This window comes from Theropithecus gelada, chromosome 4 (assembly GCF_003255815.1).
Source record: "Theropithecus gelada isolate Dixy chromosome 4, Tgel_1.0, whole genome shotgun sequence".
Taxonomy (NCBI): Eukaryota; Metazoa; Chordata; class Mammalia; order Primates; family Cercopithecidae; genus Theropithecus; species Theropithecus gelada.
Genome location: NC_037671.1, coordinates 49,165,258 through 49,186,208, shown reverse-complemented (window position 1 = coordinate 49,186,208; position 20,951 = coordinate 49,165,258). Strand labels below are relative to the sequence as shown.

Genomic DNA, 20,951 nt, shown 5'->3' with positions numbered 1-20,951 from the left:
CTTTTCCTGGGCACCCATCTGCAGAAAAAACAGCTCTCAAAGATGTGACTTTGGTCCAGCTTTGGAAACTGATTCAAAGCACTCTGATTTCAGAACATTTCTTACTGTCTCCCATGAGAGCAGTGTTCATGTAGGCTGTTCACACCTGACTTGATATGTAAAAGGCACAAATTTACTTGCACTCTGTATTTGTTATCTATTGATGCATAACAAAGTCTAAAACCTAGCATCATAAAATAACAACCATTTATTATCTGAGAGATTTTTTAATCATTGTATTTATATTTGTTAAGAATTAAGATGTAGAAGGTGGAAGTATTGACAAGTATTGGTACTAACAGTAACATAAAAATAAACTTCCATACAGGTATAAACTTATTTGCCCTATAAACTATATCTACAATAGTCTACAAATAGAGGTATGCTCTAACATACATCCTGCTGCATTTAACATAGAAAGGAAGCATTGGTCCTTTTTGCTCACTCTGCGAGATGAAAATGCACTAAAGCCATGAAAGTCACTCACTGCCATGCCAAGGTTGACCCTTTTTTTTATGTGGTACATAGGCCCAGAGATGAACCAGCCCCAGGCCAGAGGCTCTCACTGAAATTTGAGAATGCTTATTCTTCCTCACTGGGGTTTCCATCAAGACAAGGCCTCTTATTTTTCTCCACGAGAGTGATGTAAAAAGACACTTCTTCCTTTTTGTCTTTGTGTCCCAAGTAGGGTTTTTATGGTAATGGGAAAAAAAAGTTTAGTTCTCTTACTAGAAGATAGACCCAGTTTCTGAGGCTCAGAAATCTTAGAGCAGCTTAGCTGGGTGGTTCTGGCTCAAGGTCTCTTGTAAGGTTGTAAGTAATCTATCAACTAGTGCTGTCATCATATGAAAGTTCAACTGGCATATGAGAAAAAAAATTCTTTTCTTTTCTCTTCTTTTCTTTTTGAGACAGGGTCTCACTTTGTTGCCCAGGCTGGAGTGCAGTGGTTGCAATCTCAGCTCACTGCAGCCTCTTCCTCCCAGGCTCAAGCAGTCCTTCCATCTCAGCCTCCTGAGTAGCTGAGACACACTACCATGCCCAGCTAATGTCTTTGTATTTTTTGTAGGATAGGGTTTTGCTATGTTGCCCAGGCTGGTTTCAAACTCCTGCGCTCAAGTGATCCACCCACCTCGGCCTCTCAAGTGCTGGGATTACAGGAGTGAGCCACTGTACCTGGCCTGGAAAATTTATTTCTGAGCTCACTCATGTGGTTGTTGGCAGGCTCCAGTTCCTCACTAGCTATTGGCTGCAGACCTCAGTTCCTTGCCATGTGGACCTCTCCATGATGTGCCTTCATGCCATGGCAGTCAACTACCCCCAGAGTGAGAGGAGAGAGAGAAAGAGAGAGAGCAACCAAGAGGAAAGCTATAGTGTTTGTAATAACCTAATCTCAGAAGTGCCATACCATCACTTCTGCCATACTCTATTGATTACATAGACCAATCCTAGTGCAACATAAGAAGGTACTACAAAAGGGTTTGAATACCTAGTGGTAGGGGTGGGCAAAGGCCATCTTGGAGGCTGGCTACCTTATACTTATCATCATAGACATCTGGTGACTATTAGCTATTAGGCATGAGTATCTAAAAGAGGACTTAGCCATTCATCACTCAACTGTCACAGCAGTCATCTTTCAGATTGTCATGGCTAATAGCATGGTGATGCATACATGCAAACATCAATTTTATGCTATTGAAGTTCTCAGAAAGGTAATATAAAGTCAGATTAGGATTTTCTTCAAGAATGAATACCTGCAGGCTATAAGTACAAATGTGGTGACTGCCTTCTCCACCTTGTCTCTCCTTGCTATTCTGGTTAATGATAGTCTGCAGACCCGCTGGGAATGAAATCTGGTGCTCCTGCGAGACAGGCTATGGGTGGCCTCGGGAAAGGTGTCTTCACAGTCTCACTTGTCAAGAGCATGACGTCTTCCTCCCAGGGCACCATTGCAGTTGCCTTAAAGAACTGCCTACCAAGGGACCTTTTTGCCTGCTTCAGGAAGGTAAGTAACTGTTCATTAAATGCACGTTGAGTGGTTATTCAACATCAGTTTACAACTGGGTGCGGTGGCTCATGCCTATAATCCCAGCACTTTGAGAGTCCGATGTGGGTGGATCACTTGAGGTCAGGAGTTTGAGAGCAGCCTGGCCAGCACAGTGAAACCCTGCCTCTACTAAAAATGCAAAAATTAGCTGGGTGTGGTGGTGCATGCCTATAGTCTCAGCTACTTGGGAGGTTGAGGCAGGAGGATCACTTGAACCTGGGAGGCAGAGGTTGCAGTGAGCTGAGATCGCACTGTTGCACACCAGCCTGGGAGACAGAGGGAGACTCCATCTCAAACGAACACACAAAAACAACTTACAAATGTTTCTGGTTTGTATATACTCAGACACTAACATGATATTTGTAAATATTGCCCTGTGTTTTTCAACAGATGTTACCCTGAACATGAGAGTCAGACTAAATGTAGGCTTTCAAGAAGACCTCATGAACACTTCCTCTGCCCTCTATAGGTCCTACAAGACCGACTTGGAAACAGCGGTAGGTTTTGGCCCCAAGAACCTCTTAACCAACAAAGTGTTTGGACTGAACTGAGTCTATTGCATTCACAGTGAACAGTGGCTTGGATCTGTCAGAACTTACGGATGAGGATTTATTATTCTTTTACATCTGAGATGGTGAATTAATATGTGCTCAAATCAAATCATGTTTAGGGGACACTGTGGCATCACCTTGACCTATAAGTATAAATTTTTTCCAGTGTGGAACTGTTTCAGATAAGATTTGGTGGCATCAATTCACTAAAACTTATTCAAAGCCCCAAGAACCTATAGCCTACAAGCACCAGTTGGTGCATTTCTATTCTTCACATACCACATGAATGAAACTCCTAACTTTTGGGCAGACAAACCTGTGGCTGAGCACAGAGAGTTTCAAACCACTCTACACTAGAGGTTGCTAGGCATTCATACCTAAGACAGATATAAATTTATTCACATAAAAATAGAGACTATTCCACCAGTGTTAACTGCCAGTCACTGTCTTAAGTGCTTCACATTGAATTGACTCATCTAAACCTAAACACTTTGCTGGAGTTATCATATTTGGAACAGAGCTTCCCAATGGATGTGTCACAGATTATTACAGGTGGGCTGAGATAATGACTTCCCTTCTCCTGGCAGCTGAGCCCTGCCTTAGGCTGTTAGCAGCCTCCTGCTCATCCCAGCATGTCACCCAAATATTGTCATCTCCCATGAGTGCCTTGATGAAGTGCCGCTTCAGAAGAGCTCTTGGATATTTGATTTACATTTCTGGCATTTAATATGTCTGCACAGCAGGAGAACCTCCTCTCACACACACACTACACTAAATTATATGCTTTGAAAGAGAGAGTTACATAGCAACCACCTAGGTACCTGGCACACCAACCAATCCTGCAGTATGGCAGCCATGAGGATGCCCCTCCCAGACCTCCAAGTACAGGTCATGTAATGGAGCAAGGGTTGCAGCTGCTGCTTCTGAAATCCACGACCATCACTGCTGCTCCCTACCAATGAAGGGGCACAGCACATCTGTGTCTGGCAGACACTGGGACTCCTTGGAAGGCTTTATTGAACCTTTCCAGGTTCGGGCTAGGGTGCTTTTATCCAACCTTCCTTCCCTCTCTTTCATTTGGGGGTCTAATGGCTCTCTCTATCTTCCCTGCTCCCTCCACGTTTTCTTTCCTAGGCATTTTCCTGAGTAAATTTTTTGCACATTTCATCTAGTGTCTACTTCTTGGAGGACCCAGACTGATATAGATAGAAATTATTTCTTCAGAAATATAATGCCTACAGTTAACAAAATGGAAGATGATTTTACCTACTGTGATTAGGAATATGTGGTTTTTACTCTGCTTCAGATCTTTTGATACACCTATTTCTAGACTTTGATATATGACACTCACCTTGCTTTATTTTTCAGTTCCAGAAGGGTTACGGAATTTTACCAGGCTTCAAGGGCGTGACTGTGACAGGGTTCAAGTAAGAATACTTTAATTTGGTCATTTCTACTTTATGGCTGGGATCCGTATGGTAGTGAAGGAGGTAAACCCCCTAGAGAGGCATTGTTCATGTGGAATTCTCAGCAGGAGCAGTTTGGTAGAGGAGAAAAAAGTATCTCACCCCTTACAGATGCACCTGTTTAAAAGAAAAAGAGAAAAAGACTTGTGTTCATTCTATACATGTGCAAAAATTTTGCAAGCAAAGATAAGGGATAAGTTTGTAGTCCAAACAGTTCAGAAATATAGAAATGAAATAATGCCATGCAATGATGTCTTTCTACTGGAAGATCCTGCTGGCCAATGAGGACCGTAGATTTTCATGCTGCAACAGGCAGTTTGTGCCATTTTGTTTCCTAAGCAAATAAGCCATAAATATCTAGACTCTTCCAGGTCAGTTATTGTTTTACTGAACTGAGTGTTCTCCGTCCAGGTCTGGAAGTGTGGTTGTGACATATGAAGTCAAGACTACAGCACCATCACTTGAGTTAATACATAAAGCCAATGAACAAGTTGTACAGAGCCTCAATCAGACCTACAAAATGGATGACAACTCCTTTCAAGCACTTACTAGCAGTAAGTGAAATTGTTTAGATATGATCATGTTATTTACGGTTATGCGTAAACCTAGGAAATTAGCTTATGTTACAATGTCCTCTGGGAAGCTATACACTCCACTTCCTGGCACAGGGGGTTCTGTACCACCTCCTCCTCTTATGCCAGCGCCTCCCAATCTGACTAATGCCACTGTACCTGGGGTGTGTGGAAGAGGGGCACAAGGGGGTCACAGAGCCATCTGGGTTTGTGTATTTTCTAAATTAACAGATCCAAAACTAAGTTAAAAAAGTAAAACTAATATTGCAGTGGAGGTTTAAATATTCATAAAATGCACCAATAAGAAATAGAGGGCCATCATTTTAGAGCAGTAGGCCTCAGAGTGTAGCCCTCTGTCATCCAGGCTGGAGTGCAGTAGTATAATCATGGCTCTCTGCAGCCTCTATTTTCCTTGCTCAAGTGATCCTCCTGCTTCAGCCTCTGGGGTAGCTGGAGCCACAGGTGCACACCTCCATACCCGGCTAACATTTTTTACTTTTTATTTATTTATTTTTTTAGAGATGGGATCTCACTACGTCACCCAGGCTGGTCTCATACTCCTGGCCCCAAGCAATCCTCCCACCTAGCCTTCCAAAGTGTTGGGATTATAGGCATGAGTCACCATGCCTGGCTGTGTTTTTATTTTTATTTGTGAAATGATAAGGCAGTGATCCCATGGATTTTTACTGCCAAAACAATAATAATAGCTACAGTTTCTCCAAGTTGCCTCCCAAATGTAACTCTCACTGCTCCTGTTTTCCAGACAGGGGAACTAAGGCTCAGCCAGTCTAAGCAAGTTCCTCAGGGCCACACAGTTACAGTTGGGACAGAACAAGGATTCAAATCCAAACTTACTATCTATGAAGCTCCCACTCCTACAGAGGTCCATGAGTATTAGGACATTCTTATTTCTCAAGCAGACTTTATTATAATTAATTAATTTGTTTTTACATTTCTAAATCATTCAAGACTTAGGTCAGAGCTTTCAATAAGCATGAGATATCAGTTATTGATAAGAAGCAGTTGATATGATTCCAGTCTGTAGCACAGAAACTTGGTATTTAAGTTAGTGTTTTTTTTTTCATAAGTAAATGTGCAATTTTCTACCACACTGTTTGAAATATTGAAAATAGCTTTAAAATTTCCATTACTGCCATTAAGGAGCCACAGGGCAAAGACCCCAATCAGGAAACCCTGTCCCTGGTATGTGGCAGGACACACTTCCTCAGGGCTCAGACACCAGCTGCATGGGGATGGAGTGAGGAGACACATTGCCTCAGCCAGTTCAGCACCACAGATGTTGTCAAGACCTCCGAGAGCTTTGTGGTAGTTGTGTCTGGTGAGTAGCATCAATGACATTTATTCGCTTTGGGATCTTATTACCTTTTCTTCGGGTTTCCAGATGAAACTAAGTTCTCTGTCACACCAGAAATCATCTTTGAAGGGGACACAGTCAGTCTGGTGTGTGAAAACGAACTTTTGTCCTCCAATGTGTCTTGGCGCTATGAAGAACAGCAGTTGGAAATCCAGAACAGCAGTAAATTCTCGATTTACACTGCTGTGTTCAACAACATGACTTCGGTGTCCAAGCTCATCATCCGCAACATCACTCCAGGTGATGCAGGTAGGTCTCCATTCAATAACTTGTGTGAGGAATGGAATGAAGAGCTTGTAAAGAAGCAAATATGTAATAGTGTTTTATGTAGACGTGTAGATAGTGTTTTTCTCTTCCCAAAGAAGTCTCCTGGTTCAACCTTTCAAAACTGAAAATTAATCCCATGTGTATTAGTCCGTTTTTATACTGCTATAAAGAACTACCTGAGATTGAGTAATTTATGAAGAAAAAAGGTTTAATTGACTCACAGTTCTGCATGGTTGGGGAGGCCTTAGGAAACTTACACTCATGGCAGAAGGCAAAGGGGAAGCAAGGCACATCTTACATGGCAGCAGGAGAGGGAGAGAGAGTCTAGGGAATTGTCAAACATCTGATTTTAAACCATCAGATCTCATGAGAACTCACTCCCTATCATGAGAACAGCATGGGGGAACTGCCCCCATGAGAGAATCACCTACCACCAGGGCCCTCCCTGAACACGTGGGGATTACAATTCGACATGAGATTTGGGAGGGGACACAGAGCCAAACCATATCACCATGGTATTAATTGTTAATTAATTTTAAAGTTAATTATTTTCATTATTTGTTTTATTTTAGTATATAATTATTTTCATTATTTTGTTTTAGTATATAATATTTATTATTAATTTAATTTTCCATTGATTTAAAAAAAAATTAAAATAGCTTTGTTGAGGAAGGAATTGATATATAAGAAACTGTACATATTTAAAAAGTCTTGACCCATGTACAGCTGTGAAATCATTACTACAGTCAGGAGAGTGAACATATCCATCATTCTCCCTGCCCTCACCAAATTTTCTGGTTCTCCACTATTATCCCTCCCTTCAGCTTTCTCCTGTCTTCTTGCCCACCCCAAGCAACTACAAAAGCAAGCATAAGGCTTAATTCTTCCCTAAGACTAGTGGGGTACCTGACATATTCTGGAATGTAATAACTGCATTGTAACTCAGATGCCAATGGGGCCATCTCCTTTTCTCTACATGATGAGGTGGGCTATAGACATATGGCTCCTATCACGTAGTTGTTGATTTTGATTTACCACATGGTTAAATACTATGGCAATATTATCTATCTTCTTCTAATTCTCCAAGGCTTTTCAATTTTTCTTTCCTACTTCTATTGTTATACTTTTTTCCTGATTAGCAAAGTCCCTAAGATTTCTACTATTTCCTTAGAATGCCACTTTGTGGCATCAGAAATATCTGTACTTCCTGAATTCCTGAATGGTTATTTAGGCATTTTTAGAGTAAGTCTCAGATGCTTTTGAAAATGATGCTTCATCAAGAACTGTCATTACTGTCATGATCCATGAGATTAGGGTACCATTCCTCTAAGAAAATATACATATGTTGTAATAATGCATGATTTCATGTATTTTATGCAGGTGAATATGTTTGCAAACTGATACTAGACATTTTTGAATATGAGGGCAAGAAGAAAATAGATGTTATGCCCATCCAAATTTTGGCAAATGAAGAAATGAAGGTGATGTGTGACAACAATCCTGTATCTTTGAACTGCTGCAGTCAGAGTAATGTTAATTGGAGCAAAGTAGAATGGAAGCAGGAAGGAAAAATAAGTATTCCAGGTGAGAATGTTAGATAAGCCCTTTTGTAAATAGGTTTTTGCCTCTTGGCCAAGTAGAAATGGGAGATGTGGTGTGTGGAAGGGGAAATGTCAGATGGCTGCTATTTTCTGGATTTCAGACTGTGAAAAGGCATTAAGTTTGATGCCAGTTCCAGCTTAGCCACTCTAGAGCAAGACTCCAAAAACATATGCACGCAAGTGTCATGCTTTGGTTGTAGATGAGATCCCAGCAGCAGAAGACCCAAGACAGAAGGATCCTGGCATTTTGGATCTTAAAAAAAAAAAAAAAAAAAAGACAAGAAAAGCTTGTGCTCACTTTCCTTTCATCTTCAGTGAAGAGCTAAGGATGAGGTCACTTGTCACTGAGGTCTGACTTGGAGCTTCTCCTTTCTGTGTGTCTTCTCCTGGTGTCTGGTCCTTCTCACTTCTCTGCCTTTGTATCTATGCATGCCTCAATATTTTCTCTGTGCCTCCAGCTTTATCCCTTTCTCTCTGCAGATCTGTTTGTCTCTCAGTCATTTCATACGATTTCTGATCCCATTAGCTTTTGTTTTCAATCTGAAGTCTTACCTAAAGTTCCCTACCCTCCAGTTTATATTGATGAATAATAATAATGGTAATAAATTAAAACAGCAATACTCACTCTGTTTTGTATAACAGTTTATGATTAACCCTTTAAAAAATATGTTACTGCTTTTTAAATGCTTGACCACAAATTTGAAGCATTTTACTTCCAATTTTCAAATAAGGAAATTGAGGTTCAGATTATATGACTTATCCAAGGTTGTCAAAATATGAAAAAAAAAAAAAAAGAAGAAGAAGAAAGAAAGAATTAGAACTCACCAAAGGTCTTGTTTCACAAAACCAGTGTCGTCTTGGCCAAACTATATTATGCATGCCTGGTGGGCCAGCACTGGAATGAGCTAGTCAGGCAGAGTTTGCACAGTGTTCTGCCTGGAAACTGCATAGAGCAAGATCCAACTCTTCTCTTAAGAAGCAACAGTATAACGTGCTTATCTGTAAAGAAAAAGTCTTTAATGTAAAATGTAGCTTTACCCATGAAATACATTAGTGTGGGGAACCTTCATTTTACAAAGCCTTAGCTATTTAAATAGATTAAATTATTTTTTAAAAATTATCAGAACAGGGGTGGTGGCTCACGCCTGTAATCCCAGCACTTTCAGAGGCCAAAGCAGATGGATCATCTGAGGTTGAGCATTCGAGACGAGCCTGGCTAACACGGTGAAACCCCATCTCTACTAAAAATACAAAAAATTAGCTAGGTGTGGTGGTGTGCACCTGTAGTCCCAGCTACTCGGGAGGCTGAGGCAGGAGAATCACTTGAACCCGAGAAGCCGACGTTGCAGTGAGTGGAGATCATGGCACTGCACTACAGTCTGGGTGACAGAGTGAGACTGTCTCAAACAACAACAGCAACAACAACAACAACAAAACTATCAATTTACAGGCAAATTTTCCTAAGCACATGTAATTTCCAAAGGAGTTTCACCTGCAAGCATTTGTATTCGATTTTAAAGTACTCAGAAGAAAGGCACGTGGTAACTGTTGAAAATATTAACCCATGATACATGCAGTCACTTCCCTGATTTCTAAGGAAGAGGAGGTGTAGGTATCCTGAAGGAACTGCCAGATGGAAGAAAGACCTTGCATAATTCCTGTGGTACTGGCTCAGAAGCTTTCAACCCCGAAAGGTGAAAAACCTGGCCTTCTGGCAAAGGAACCAGGAAGTCTGTGGCGCAGATGCTTAGAGCGGGATGAATGACTGCAGAACAATGGATTTCCTGCCTCAGGGCTGGCCGCCTGGGGACCTGGCTTCTCTGATGAATTTAGCCTCTGCCCTGGCACCCTGCCCTTCTTTCTCCTGCCCTTGCTGCTTCCTCTCTGCAACTATCTTCTCCAAATTCCACAAGTTCTACTAACAACCATTTTTCCAGGTCTGTGGAACACAACCAAGCAAAAGAATTTACCCAAAGCATTTGGAACTGAATGAATGACCTCTCAGAAATCGTTGCATATTCAAAGCACTCTGGAAAAGGATGACACAGAAAGGAAATAATCAACAATGGCAGAATTTCTAACTTTAAGAGACTAAAATTCAGTGAAGATTTCCTCCCACATGGGAAAAAAGCGAAGGAGTATTCTTTAAGGGTATCACCATGATCACAAAATAGTTATTGTGGCAGATTCAATGTATTAAACTCTGTTTTTTATTTTGTTTTGTTTTGTTTTTTGTTTGTGTGTTTGTTTTTTGAGACAAAGCCCTGCTTTTGTCACCCAGGCTGGAGTGCAGTGGCACGATCTCGACTCACTGCAACCTCCACTCCCGGGGTTCAGGAGATTCTCCTGTCTCAGCCTCCTGAGTAGCTGGGATTATAGGTGCCTGCCACCATACCCGGCTAATTTTTATATTTTTAGTAGAGATGGGGTTTCACCATGTTGGCCCAGCTGGTCTCGAACCCCTGACCTCCACCCATCTTGGCCTCCTAAAGTGCTGGGATTACAGGTGTGAGCCCCCACACCTGGCCTCAACTCTGTTTTCAATGTTTACATTTATCATCTTGGTTTTTCTCCACTCCCCACCCAAAGTCTTGCAAAGTAGGTACCATCACCACCATGTTATAGAGGAAGGTCTGGGATGTCATCTAACTTTGAACAACAGAATTGTAATTGCATACCTTCTCTTCTCCAGAAAGCAAAGTGCCAACTTATTAGCTATATTCAGTACCTCCCATGCAGGGCCCCTGGTTGCAGAGCCCCAGGGTGTTGTAGGAAACACGATGTGAATGATGCCAATTTGGAAGTCCTGCTTGTGTTTTCTGAGTTTACCATCTCTTTGGAGCCTTTCTCCACTCTTTCTCTGAATCTCAGCGTAACAGAAGTAGTTACTGTTCTCTGAACAAGACCTGTATGCTGCTGCTTCTGTGTTTTTGCTTATAGCAGTGGTTTTCTGAGTTAACAATAGAATCCATTTTTCAAGCAGAATCTTGCATAGCTGTCTAATGCAAGTCTTCTCAACTCAGCACTATTGACATTTTGGGTCAGATAATTCTTTGCTGGTGGAACTGTTCTGTGCATTGTAGGATATTTAGCAGTATCCCTGGCCTATACCTACAAGATGCCAGTAACATCTTCAGTTGCAACAACCAAAAATGTCTCCAAACCTTGCCAAATGTCCTGCTGGGAGGCAAAATTGCCTGTCATTGACAGCACATCTAATGTGTAAAGCAGACCGAAGTGGAGCTGCTCTGGTTAGAAGAAGATGAAGGGATTGGAGCCTACACAGTTTATTATCCTTCCACCCCCCAACACAGTCCCAGCCCCTGAAGCAGCTTGATGGAATGCCAAGTTTTCCAAGGAGTATGGATTTACTCACACATAACCCACATACAACCACATACCAGAACTACAGCCCCCATTTCTATGTATTAAAATCCTAAATGTCTGTTAAGGCCTAGAGCAAATCTTCCTCTTCTCTGAAATCTTCCCTAATCTCTCAACTAAAACATCCCTCCTTTAATCTACATAATATATTGACTTCTCTCTTATGGAACCTACCCACTGCACACTATCATTATTTCTGTACATCTCTTTATACACTCCTTCTTGCACAGATCATTGTCCTGCACATTAGTTTGGTGAGATAGATGGGTCTTTAAGGATCAGTAAGAGTCAGCAGGAGGAAGAGGGAAGGAGAATATTTCAGGTGTGAATACAGGTATAGAGGCACAAAGCTACAGGGCATGTTCAAGGCCCAGGAGATGATCTAATTTTTCAGAGACAGCTATAGAAGAAGATAAAGAGAAGAGAAGCAGATTGGAATCACACTGTGAATAATTGAATATACCAGGCAAAGAGGGATTTTACTGTATTCTGTAGGCAATGGTAAGGTTTCAAAAGTAGAGGACATCAGATGGTGAGAGCTGAACTTAGGAAAAATAAGTTTTAAGGTCTTATAGCCAATAGATTGCAGGGGCAAATAACTGAAAATAGAGACCCAGCTACAATCATGTGCAATGGGCAGACAACAGATAATGGGGCCTGAGCAAGTTACCGTGGGTAGGAGTGGGTAAGACAATAGTGAGATATTTCAGAAGAGTAATCTAAAAGTTTCTTACAATTGAGTAGGGGTAAAAGGTGAGTGCATGCAAGTAATTTAAAATTTTTATTTGGGAAAATGCCAAGAGCAAAGAAAGGACACGTTGGAAGATGTACAGGTTTTATCTGGGGAGAAAAAAGATGAGTTCTTAAATGGACCAACTGAGTTGAAGGTACCTCAGATGTCAGAGCAACACTTGGGAATTTGCTTCTAAAGTTTCCAACAAGAGTGCTGCTCTTAGAAATAGAGTAGGAGTCATCCAAATTTGGGCTATTCTAGAAGCAATAGGTATAGATGAGATTGCCTGGAGAGACGGTAGAGAAAAAGATGAGGAAAGGGGCAACCTTAAGAAGGGGATGAAGGAAAAGAGCCTGAGAGGGAGACCCAGAAGGAGGGATGAGGAGAAAAGAGGGGCAGGAGACATCTAGGACTCAAGCACGCCAAATCAGAGAGAAGGGGTCAGCAGAATGGGATGCTGCAGTCAAAGTAGCATGAGGGGAGGCCACTGTTGGCCTTAAAGGAACACTTTTGGTAGAGGAGAGGGTGAAGAAGGCCAATTGCAAAGACTTGATGAGAAGTGGGAGTGAAAAATTGGAGGTGGAAAATGCAGAAGCATCGTGGTATGAAGAGAGGAAGAAATGCAGTGGTGGCTAGGGAGCATTCAGACTGGGGAAAGAACATTTCAGGAAGGGAGACTTGCGTGTATCTGGGGGTTGAAGTGGAGGAAATCTGGGAGGAAAGATTAAAGACACAGGGTGAGGAAGGGCAAAGGATGAAGGGATGTCCTGGAAGAATTGGAAGAAGTGGATTTTCAAAAGATAAGTGGAGGGATGAGCCTTAGAGATGGGCACAGACACTCGTGTCTGTGAGCTAGGAGGTACTTTAGTCAAGATAGTAAAGAGGGAAATCAGTTTGGTGTTTCAAACAACCTTTCTGGGGTCTAGGGAGAAAAGCTAGTTACATGTTGATCAAAATATGTCAAATATAATTGATCAGCCAGGGCTGAAAAAGACACATTTACGTTGGAACTAATCAAAAGGCTTATTCTTTTTCCTTCATTGTCAGAAGAATTGATAGTGTTTGAAGATTGCCTTAGGAGTGCATGACTGCAGGCAAGGTGGGAGGAGGGAGAGTAAAGGGACTAGAGTAGGAAAAATCAGCCACAAGGTGTTGTAGAACCCGAGGCAAGAGGAAAGATGGCATGGAGGGCATGGTATTTCTGGGAAAGGAAAGGAGGGTATGGAAAGGGAGCTATTTTGAAGGGGAAACTGCTGGTAACTGAGAATGCATGAAGTTGAAGTTGAAGATTTCACTAAAACATAGAGATTTAAACAGGGAACATGCTGTGAAAAAAGCTCAAATAAGGTGAATATCAGGTGCCCCAGTATTGCTTCTTCCTCTTTTTAATGATCATAGTACTCTAAATAATCTGTCATGTGTTCTTCCAGTTAAATCACACCCAAACAGCTTGCTTCTCTTTTTTATGGTTCACATTCTAAAAACCATTACTCATGGTCTTTGTTACAGCGGGACTCAGTCAGGTACTTTTCTAAGAGTTTATGTATATTATCTCATTTAACCTTACAGTGGTCCTGGGAAGTAACTGCTATTATTAATCCTCATTTTATATCTGGAGAACTGAAGCACAAGGTGGTTAAGTGACTGTCTCAACAATATCTTGCTAGTAAGTGATGGAGTTTGGAATCTGAAGCCAGGCAACCTGGATACAGGGTCTGCAGACCTAATCACCATAAACCCCTCCTCTCCATTCAGAGAAGAAATCTATTTAAATAGTAACTCCTTTTGTGAAAAAAATGATTTGACCTCTTTGCTACTAAATAAAGGAGTTAGCCAGCTGGGATGGCAACAATTTGCTTCTCATTACAGGAACCCCTGAGACAGACATAGATTCTAGCTGCAGCAGATACACCCTCAAGGCTGATGGAACCCAATGCCCAAGCGGGTCGTCTGGAACAACAGTCGTCTACACTTGCGAGTTCATCAGTGCCTACGGAGCCAGAGGCAGTGCAAACATAAAAGTGACATTCATCTCTGTGGGTAAGGACTCTCCCTAGAATTTTTAGCCACGAAAAAGTCCCACCTTAAATAAGTGCTGCCAATGAACTATGAGCTATGGAAATATCTATGAGTAAAATAATGGACAGAGAGGGAGTGTGGTTAGGGCAAATCACACAATGGGAGATAGAAAAGGATTTCCCTCTCTGCCATTTAAATTCAGAGGGAGTGTTTTAACAATTGGGGATGGTTGTGGTAGGACACAGTGGTTCCCAGGAAGGAACCCCAGGGCATTCTCTGAGTAAGGCAGGAGGTGGAGTGGGAAGTAGGGTTTCCCACTCAGGTTATCCCTATTATCATTGAATGTGTAAGGAAGATAATGTCTCTAATTTTCCCCTTTTCCCTCATTACCTGGTTCTCCCATTCTTAAATTCCAACATCCTGGCTCACTCCCCCGCTACCCCTCAACACCCTCCCTCATTCCTCCTCTCCCATTTCACCTGTTCCAGAGACAATGCTGCAGAAAGCCTTAGTAATCTGATTCTTTTTTTGTTTTTGTTTTTGTTTTTTTTTTTTTTTTGAGACAGAGTCTCGCTCTGTCGCCCAGGCTGGAGTGCAGTGGTGCGATCTCGGCTCACTGCAAGCTCCGCCTCCAGGGTTCACGCCATTCTCCTGCCTCAGCCTACTGAGTAGCTGGGACTACAGGCGCCCGCTGCCACGCCCGGCTAATTTTTTTGTTTTTAGTAGAGACGGGATTTCACCGTGTTAGCCAGGATGGTCTCGATCTCCTGACCTCGTGATCCGCCCACCTCGGCCTCCCAAAGTGCTGGGATAGTAATCTGATTCTTTCTGGTTATTTTGCCGTTGGAATGAGTGATTTGTTAGTCTCTCAATTAATTGTTTAGGTAGGCTTCTTAAAATTGTCATTTCTCCTTATATCATAAAGCATTATGATTTCACCCCATGTGTAAAAAGAGGACATTCAAACTTGTTTTTCCACCTGTCTTACAAAAATCAACGATTTAGATTAATCATTAGGCCCTTTTTGAAGAAGTTTAGAGAAAGGGCTGATATAAGCAATACTTAACTGTTTTCTGCTATTGTGACTTAGCATTTTTACAAAGATCAAGATTATGTTTATGTGGGCATTATCTATCTATCTAATATATATCTATAATATATAATATATAGCTATATAATAATCATATATCTACAGGTAGAACAGTTTTGCATTCCTAGTTTTAACACAAAGAGTTGTGTTATGTTCAAATAGTCAAAACTGTTCTCACTATAGAAAACTGCAAATTGCTCAAAATACTCATGAGCTCTTCTAGGGAAATAATGCTTTCAGATAAAACTAATCTTTCTCCAAATTATTTAACATAACTTTACCTCTAACCGCAAAACTGGGACCTGTCTTAGGGACATGTTAAGCCTTTGCTGAAAATCACTGGTCTGGTCATTTGGAATCTCATCAGAGAGTCAAGAGGACCAAATTCATGGTTCCATGAGCCTTCTTCTTTTTACTCACAGAAATAGCTAAGCCTTAGAGAGCCATCTCAAGATGCCTATGGCTGGGAAGGGCAATGCAGGGACACATTACACCTTCTTTGAGTGGCTTTGGGCTGTGTCTGAACATTTGAATCCCAGCTTCTAATGGTAACTGTGAAAAGCCCTGATGTCATTGGATTATGATTAAGAATAAGATTTTTAGGCCAGTCATGGTGCCTGTAATCCCAGCACTTTGGGAGGCCAAGGTGAGCAGATGGCTTAAGCCTAGGAGTTTGAGATTAACCCTAGCAACATGGCAAAGCCCTGTCTCTACCAATAAAAAATAAAAATAAAATTAGCCAGGCATGGTGGTGTGTGCCTGTAGTCCCAGCTTCTTGGAAGGCTGAAGCAGGAGGATCAATTAAGCCCAGAAGGTTGAGGCTACAACGATAAATAAAAATAAAATTAGCCAGGCATGGTGGTGTGTGCCTGTAGTCCCAGCTTCTTGGAAGGCTGAAGCAGGAGGATCAATTAAGCCCAGAAGGTTGAGACTACAGTGAGCCATGATTGTGCCAACCTGGGTGACAGAATGAGACCCTGTCTCAAAAAAGAAAATAATAATAATATTCTTAATAATAAGATTTCACACTGACTGGGAAAGTAGGCCAGCATCAGTGGGCTCACAAAATGAAGCTTTTGACTTACAGAAGACTGAAGTGAATGGTGTTTTGAAATATCAACCATGTAAAGATATACTCAAAGAGAAGTGGACAGTTAGACTAAAATAGTGGGAGGCTCATATAAGGTTTTATGTTTGTAATAGTCTTATTAATATTTTTGATTAGTAATTTTCCATGAACCTGTGAGAAGCTTCTTAGAGGAGTATATATATAGTGAAATTAATTACATATAAAGACTTATGTTACTGTAGTTATAGTTACAATTAACATACCCATACATCCCAGTTTACCTGAGACAGTGCAGGTGTAATTATTAGGTTAGTGCAAAAGTAATTGTGTTCTTAGCCATTACTTTTCAACCAACTTATATTTGGGCAATACGCTCTATGATTCTTGTACTTAAAATGTAGTTCTAGAATTCACTCTTTCACTTTTTTTTTTTTTTTTTTTTGAGACGGAGTCTCGCCCTGTTGCCCAGGCTGGAGTCCAGTGGCGTGATATCCGATCTCCGCTCACTGCAAGCTCCACCTCCCGGATTCACGCCATTCTCCTGCCTCAGTCTCCCAAGTAGCTGGGACTACAGGCATCCGCCACACGCCCGGCTAATTTTTTTGTTTTTAGTAGAGACAGGATTTCACCGTGTTAGCCAGGATGGTCTCGATCTCCTGACCTCGTGATCCGCCCACCTCAGCCTCCCAAAGTGCTGGGATTACAGGCGTGAGCCACCGCGCCCGGCCCACTCTTTCACTTATTAAGCACTGACTGTGTACTAGACCCAGTATTGAGTACTGGAGATGCAAAGACACAGAGGCTACAGGTCTGCCCTTGAGGGCTCACATTTTTATGGAGGAGAGATATTAAAAGAGAGAAAATAATACACAATGTGGTATTATTAAAAAGTATTTTAAAAGAGTAGAGGTTGAGATTATTAGAGGAACCTGGCCATTTGTTCTCCCTTGAGATGTTACAGAGGAGCTTGGAGGGAAGCTTGGGATAAGGCGACACTCCTAAGTTTGCAACCTTTTACCCTGCTAATCATCAGGAGATAATTCCAGCCACAAAAGTGAAGTGCACGAGGTCCTAAGGCATGTGATGGAAATGAGTACAGTGCAGAGCACCACCAGGAACAGCCTAGAAACAAGTAAAGCCCAGGAACAGCAAGGTACCAATCCTACCTTGACATGAGTACAGTCAGGATGGTTCATTTTTTTTTTTTTTTTTTCTGTCCCTCTCTGAAGTTTCACTCATGTGTTAATGTCCCCAGAGATACTACACATTGAACTTGTTGTCAGTGTTCTTTTGTCTGTATTGTTTGCCTTTTTTTAGCCAATCTAACAATGACCCCGGACACAATTTCTGTTTCTGAGGGACAAAACTTTTCTATAAAATGCATCAGTGATGTGAGTAACTATGATGAGGTTTATTGGAATACTTCTGCTGGAATTAAAATATACCAAAGATTTTATACCACGAGGAGGTATCCTGATGGAGCAGAATCAGTACTGACAGTCAAGACCTCGACCAGGGAGTGGAATGGTGAGTGGAAGGCCGGAAACCGTATTGTGCTGCCTGGGCTCTTGGAAACACGCAATAATAGTTACCATCTGTGTGTGGTCTGCTCTGAGACATGCCTATGCCAGTCACTTTAAATTCAATATGTCTTCACACTTAATGCAACTGTCCTTTGAGGGAAGATGCCATTATTTCCATATTTACAGATGAAGTAAATATGCTCAAACAACTTAAGTTGTAGAGCCAGGAATGGAACTAGTGTCTCTAATTCCAGACCCTGTGCTCTTGCCATGAAGTTATGAGGATTGTTTTTAAAAGTACTTTCACTAGACACCTGTGAGTGTTTGACCCAACTGTGCTTTAGGATGGCTAGGTAAAGATTTTATAAGTCTGGTTCCCAAAAAAGGAACACATTTTAATTTCGTGTTTACCTCTATCCACTGTTTGTTTTGTGAGGAAATGCAAATCTTTGAAAGCAAAGAGAAATTGGTAGACAAAACTGCTACAATAATAGCTCATATTTATTGAGCGCTTAACTATGTGATAGGCACTATGCAAAGTATTTAAATGTGTTAATTCATGTGGAACAATAAACCTAGAGGATACTGTTATTATTAACCCCATTTTACAGGTAAGGAAACTGGGATTCAGTAAAGTTAAGTAAATTACCCAAGGTTATACATCTGGCAAGTGGCAGAGCCAGGATGAAAACTCAGATTGACTAGCTCCAGCGGCCAACTCAGCCACTCCACTCTGAAGCCTTTCATTAACTATGAGATTAATCAGTCTAGATTCCGTGAGTCCTGTGTCTTCTTTATATTTTCATATAAGGCCGAGGCAACATTGTAGAAATAGCTAGTTATTGTTTGGGCTGGACTTGATAGTATAGTATACAGTCAGGAAATGGAAGTACTTTTCTTTCAGACTGACTCAATCCTGCTCTGTCCAATTACTCTTTCCTACTAAAAGCCAATAACCCACGAAGAATTTTAGTTTTTCCAGTCACATTGATCTATTAAACAATCCCACAATCAGTTACTGAAAAGTCATATTCTCTTCTAAATCTACTATACTGTCATTTTATATTCAGTTGAAATTCCCTCTTCCTCCCAGCAGAAATTAAAAGGAGTTTCCTTTCTTTCCTTGTTCGCCTTCTGGTTAGCTGCTGCTTCTGACTTTTCCAGAGCTGGGGCAAAGGGAAGCAATGTAAAGAAAATTGAAGGGTCTTACTTAACTGTAGGTGCCCTGTAATCTTGCTGTGTGTCTCCATGGCAGCTGCCCAAATGATGACTTGTCCTCTGGGGCCATGATGAGCAGGGGCCTGCTCACTTAGAGATGGGAGATAGGGGCGTCATAACACCACAGTGTTCCATCAGGTTAACAATTACTTTCAAAAAAGTCCCCACCCCTGCACACACCAAAACTCCCATTTATTCCTTCGGTTGGTAGAAAAGCCTTAGAGCAGTAATTGAAAACCTGGTTTGAAATCCAATTTTGCCGCTAACAGTCTGTTTGGCCTTGAATAAGCTGCTTAATTTTATTTGAAAGTAAGTGCATATTTATGTGGTCATTGGTTAGTCCTTCAAATGCATGGAGAATCCAGCAGAGGAGTCAATCAAGCATTTTTTCCTCCAGTGTCCAGGAAGGTGTGGTATTCCTTTACTAAAGCTTGAGAGGGAAAATTAAGGCTCTTCTTAACCTTCCCAGCAAATCGCCTGAAGGGCGATTATTTCATTCCGTCTCATTTTTGCTGTCTTCTACTCAGGAACCTATCACTGCATATTTAGATATAAGAATTCATACAGTATTGCAACCAAAGACGTCGTTGTTCACCCGCTGCCTCTGGATCTGAACATCATGGTTGATCCTTTGGAAGCTACAGTTTTATGCAGTGGTTCCCATCACATCAAGTGCTGCATAGAGGAGGATGGAGACTACAAAGTTACTTTCCATATGGGTTCCTTGTCCCTTCCTGCTGGTAAGATGCTGATTGCTGAATTGTTAGAGTATATTATTTCACATATGTGGAGTCTAAAAATTTACTCTTAAAATAGGGATCAAGAGACATATGACTGTATCAGAGATAGAATTAACAGAGTAGAATCCCATGAGTCTTTGTTATCTTCTATTTTGCTATGTGGCTGGTGGTTCATTGGTTTGTAGTACAGTCTTGGGAGTTTGCAATGGTGGAGCCCCCCCCCACCCTTTTTTTTTTTAACTGGGAGAAGTTGAAAAAAGTATTGAGATACCTTCTAAGGAATATGGCAGACTAGATATTCTGACAATCTTTTCCTCCATGCTGTAAAGTTGCATGCCACAAAACTGCCATGAAAATCCTTTTAAAGGCATAATTGAGCATGTAGGAAAGTATGAGAAATAACCAAGTGCCAAAAAAGTAAAGGAAAATAAAATAGAAATGATGCTTTAATGCTGGAGCTTCCCTGTGGGCATTTGCCAATGTCAGAAACCCAGAACCTTGGATTTTAAGGCTCCAGAGGGCATAAAAATAAAGACTGTGCTCCCTAAACAGCACCTGGGCACTCCCACCCCATTGACACAATGTCAAGACCTTCAAAAATGACATGTTCAGTAAAAGACTAAGCTAGGAAAACAAAATTCATCTGCCAGAGTTGAGACCTTGGCCTCATCTCTGGGTGGACAAAAGGTTTCCCCCTAGAAATATAGTTGTCCTGCCATCACCCGGGTTTGGGCTTTGAATTTATATTTCCTATGTGGTTCATGAGTGCCAACCTAAGTTTAAAGTTGTCCATTGGTAGCACTCTATGTCAACTAGCTAAAGAAGAAAAAAAAAATCAAAGTCTCTCTGGTAGATGGAGACCTTAATCCAGATCCCCAGGGATTCCCAGAGATTAAGGTCAACCAGTATGAGCTCACAACCCAAAATCTCAAAACACAGACAACTTTATGAGGGATTTACAAGCTCATTCATTCTTTCAATAACTATTCTGGAGGAGTTACTCAATGCAAGACACCATAGTAGGCAATGAAAGGGAGAAAAAAGAAGTGGGGCACATATTTTAATATCTAGAAGGGCCCATGCCATAAAAGGCAACGCATATAATATAAAATATCCAAACAGAATAATACAGACTGAAAAAACAGTGGAAGTTCAGAAAAGTGGGGACTCAATAAACACTGTAGTCTTTAAAGAAGGCTGCATGGTAGAGGGATATAATCAATCTGGATTTTGACATATGCAACATTTCAACATTCTGTG

General features: G+C 41.3%; 1 protein-coding gene across 4 annotated transcripts in view; it reads left to right on the top strand.

Annotated features, from left to right (window-relative positions):
- The window catches only part of ADGRF5 (adhesion G protein-coupled receptor F5), a 103,721-nt gene that overhangs the window by 69,807 nt on the left and 12,963 nt on the right, over positions 1–20,951 (top strand). For 3 of the 4 annotated variants that reach the window (XM_025382289.1, XM_025382288.1, XM_025382290.1), the window contains exons 5-13: positions 1,865–2,041; positions 2,474–2,580; positions 4,003–4,061; positions 4,512–4,654; positions 6,075–6,296; positions 7,695–7,898; positions 13,902–14,072; positions 17,528–17,737; positions 19,479–19,691. In XM_025382289.1, the coding sequence (XP_025238074.1) occupies positions 1,865–2,041; positions 2,474–2,580; positions 4,003–4,061; positions 4,512–4,654; positions 6,075–6,296; positions 7,695–7,898; positions 13,902–14,072; positions 17,528–17,737; positions 19,479–19,691 (1,506 nt within the window). The remainder of the gene's footprint in view (positions 1–1,864; positions 2,042–2,473; positions 2,581–4,002; positions 4,062–4,511; positions 4,655–6,074; positions 6,297–7,694; positions 7,899–13,901; positions 14,073–17,527; positions 17,738–19,478; positions 19,692–20,951) is intronic. The other variant, XM_025382291.1, reaches the window with a different exon arrangement.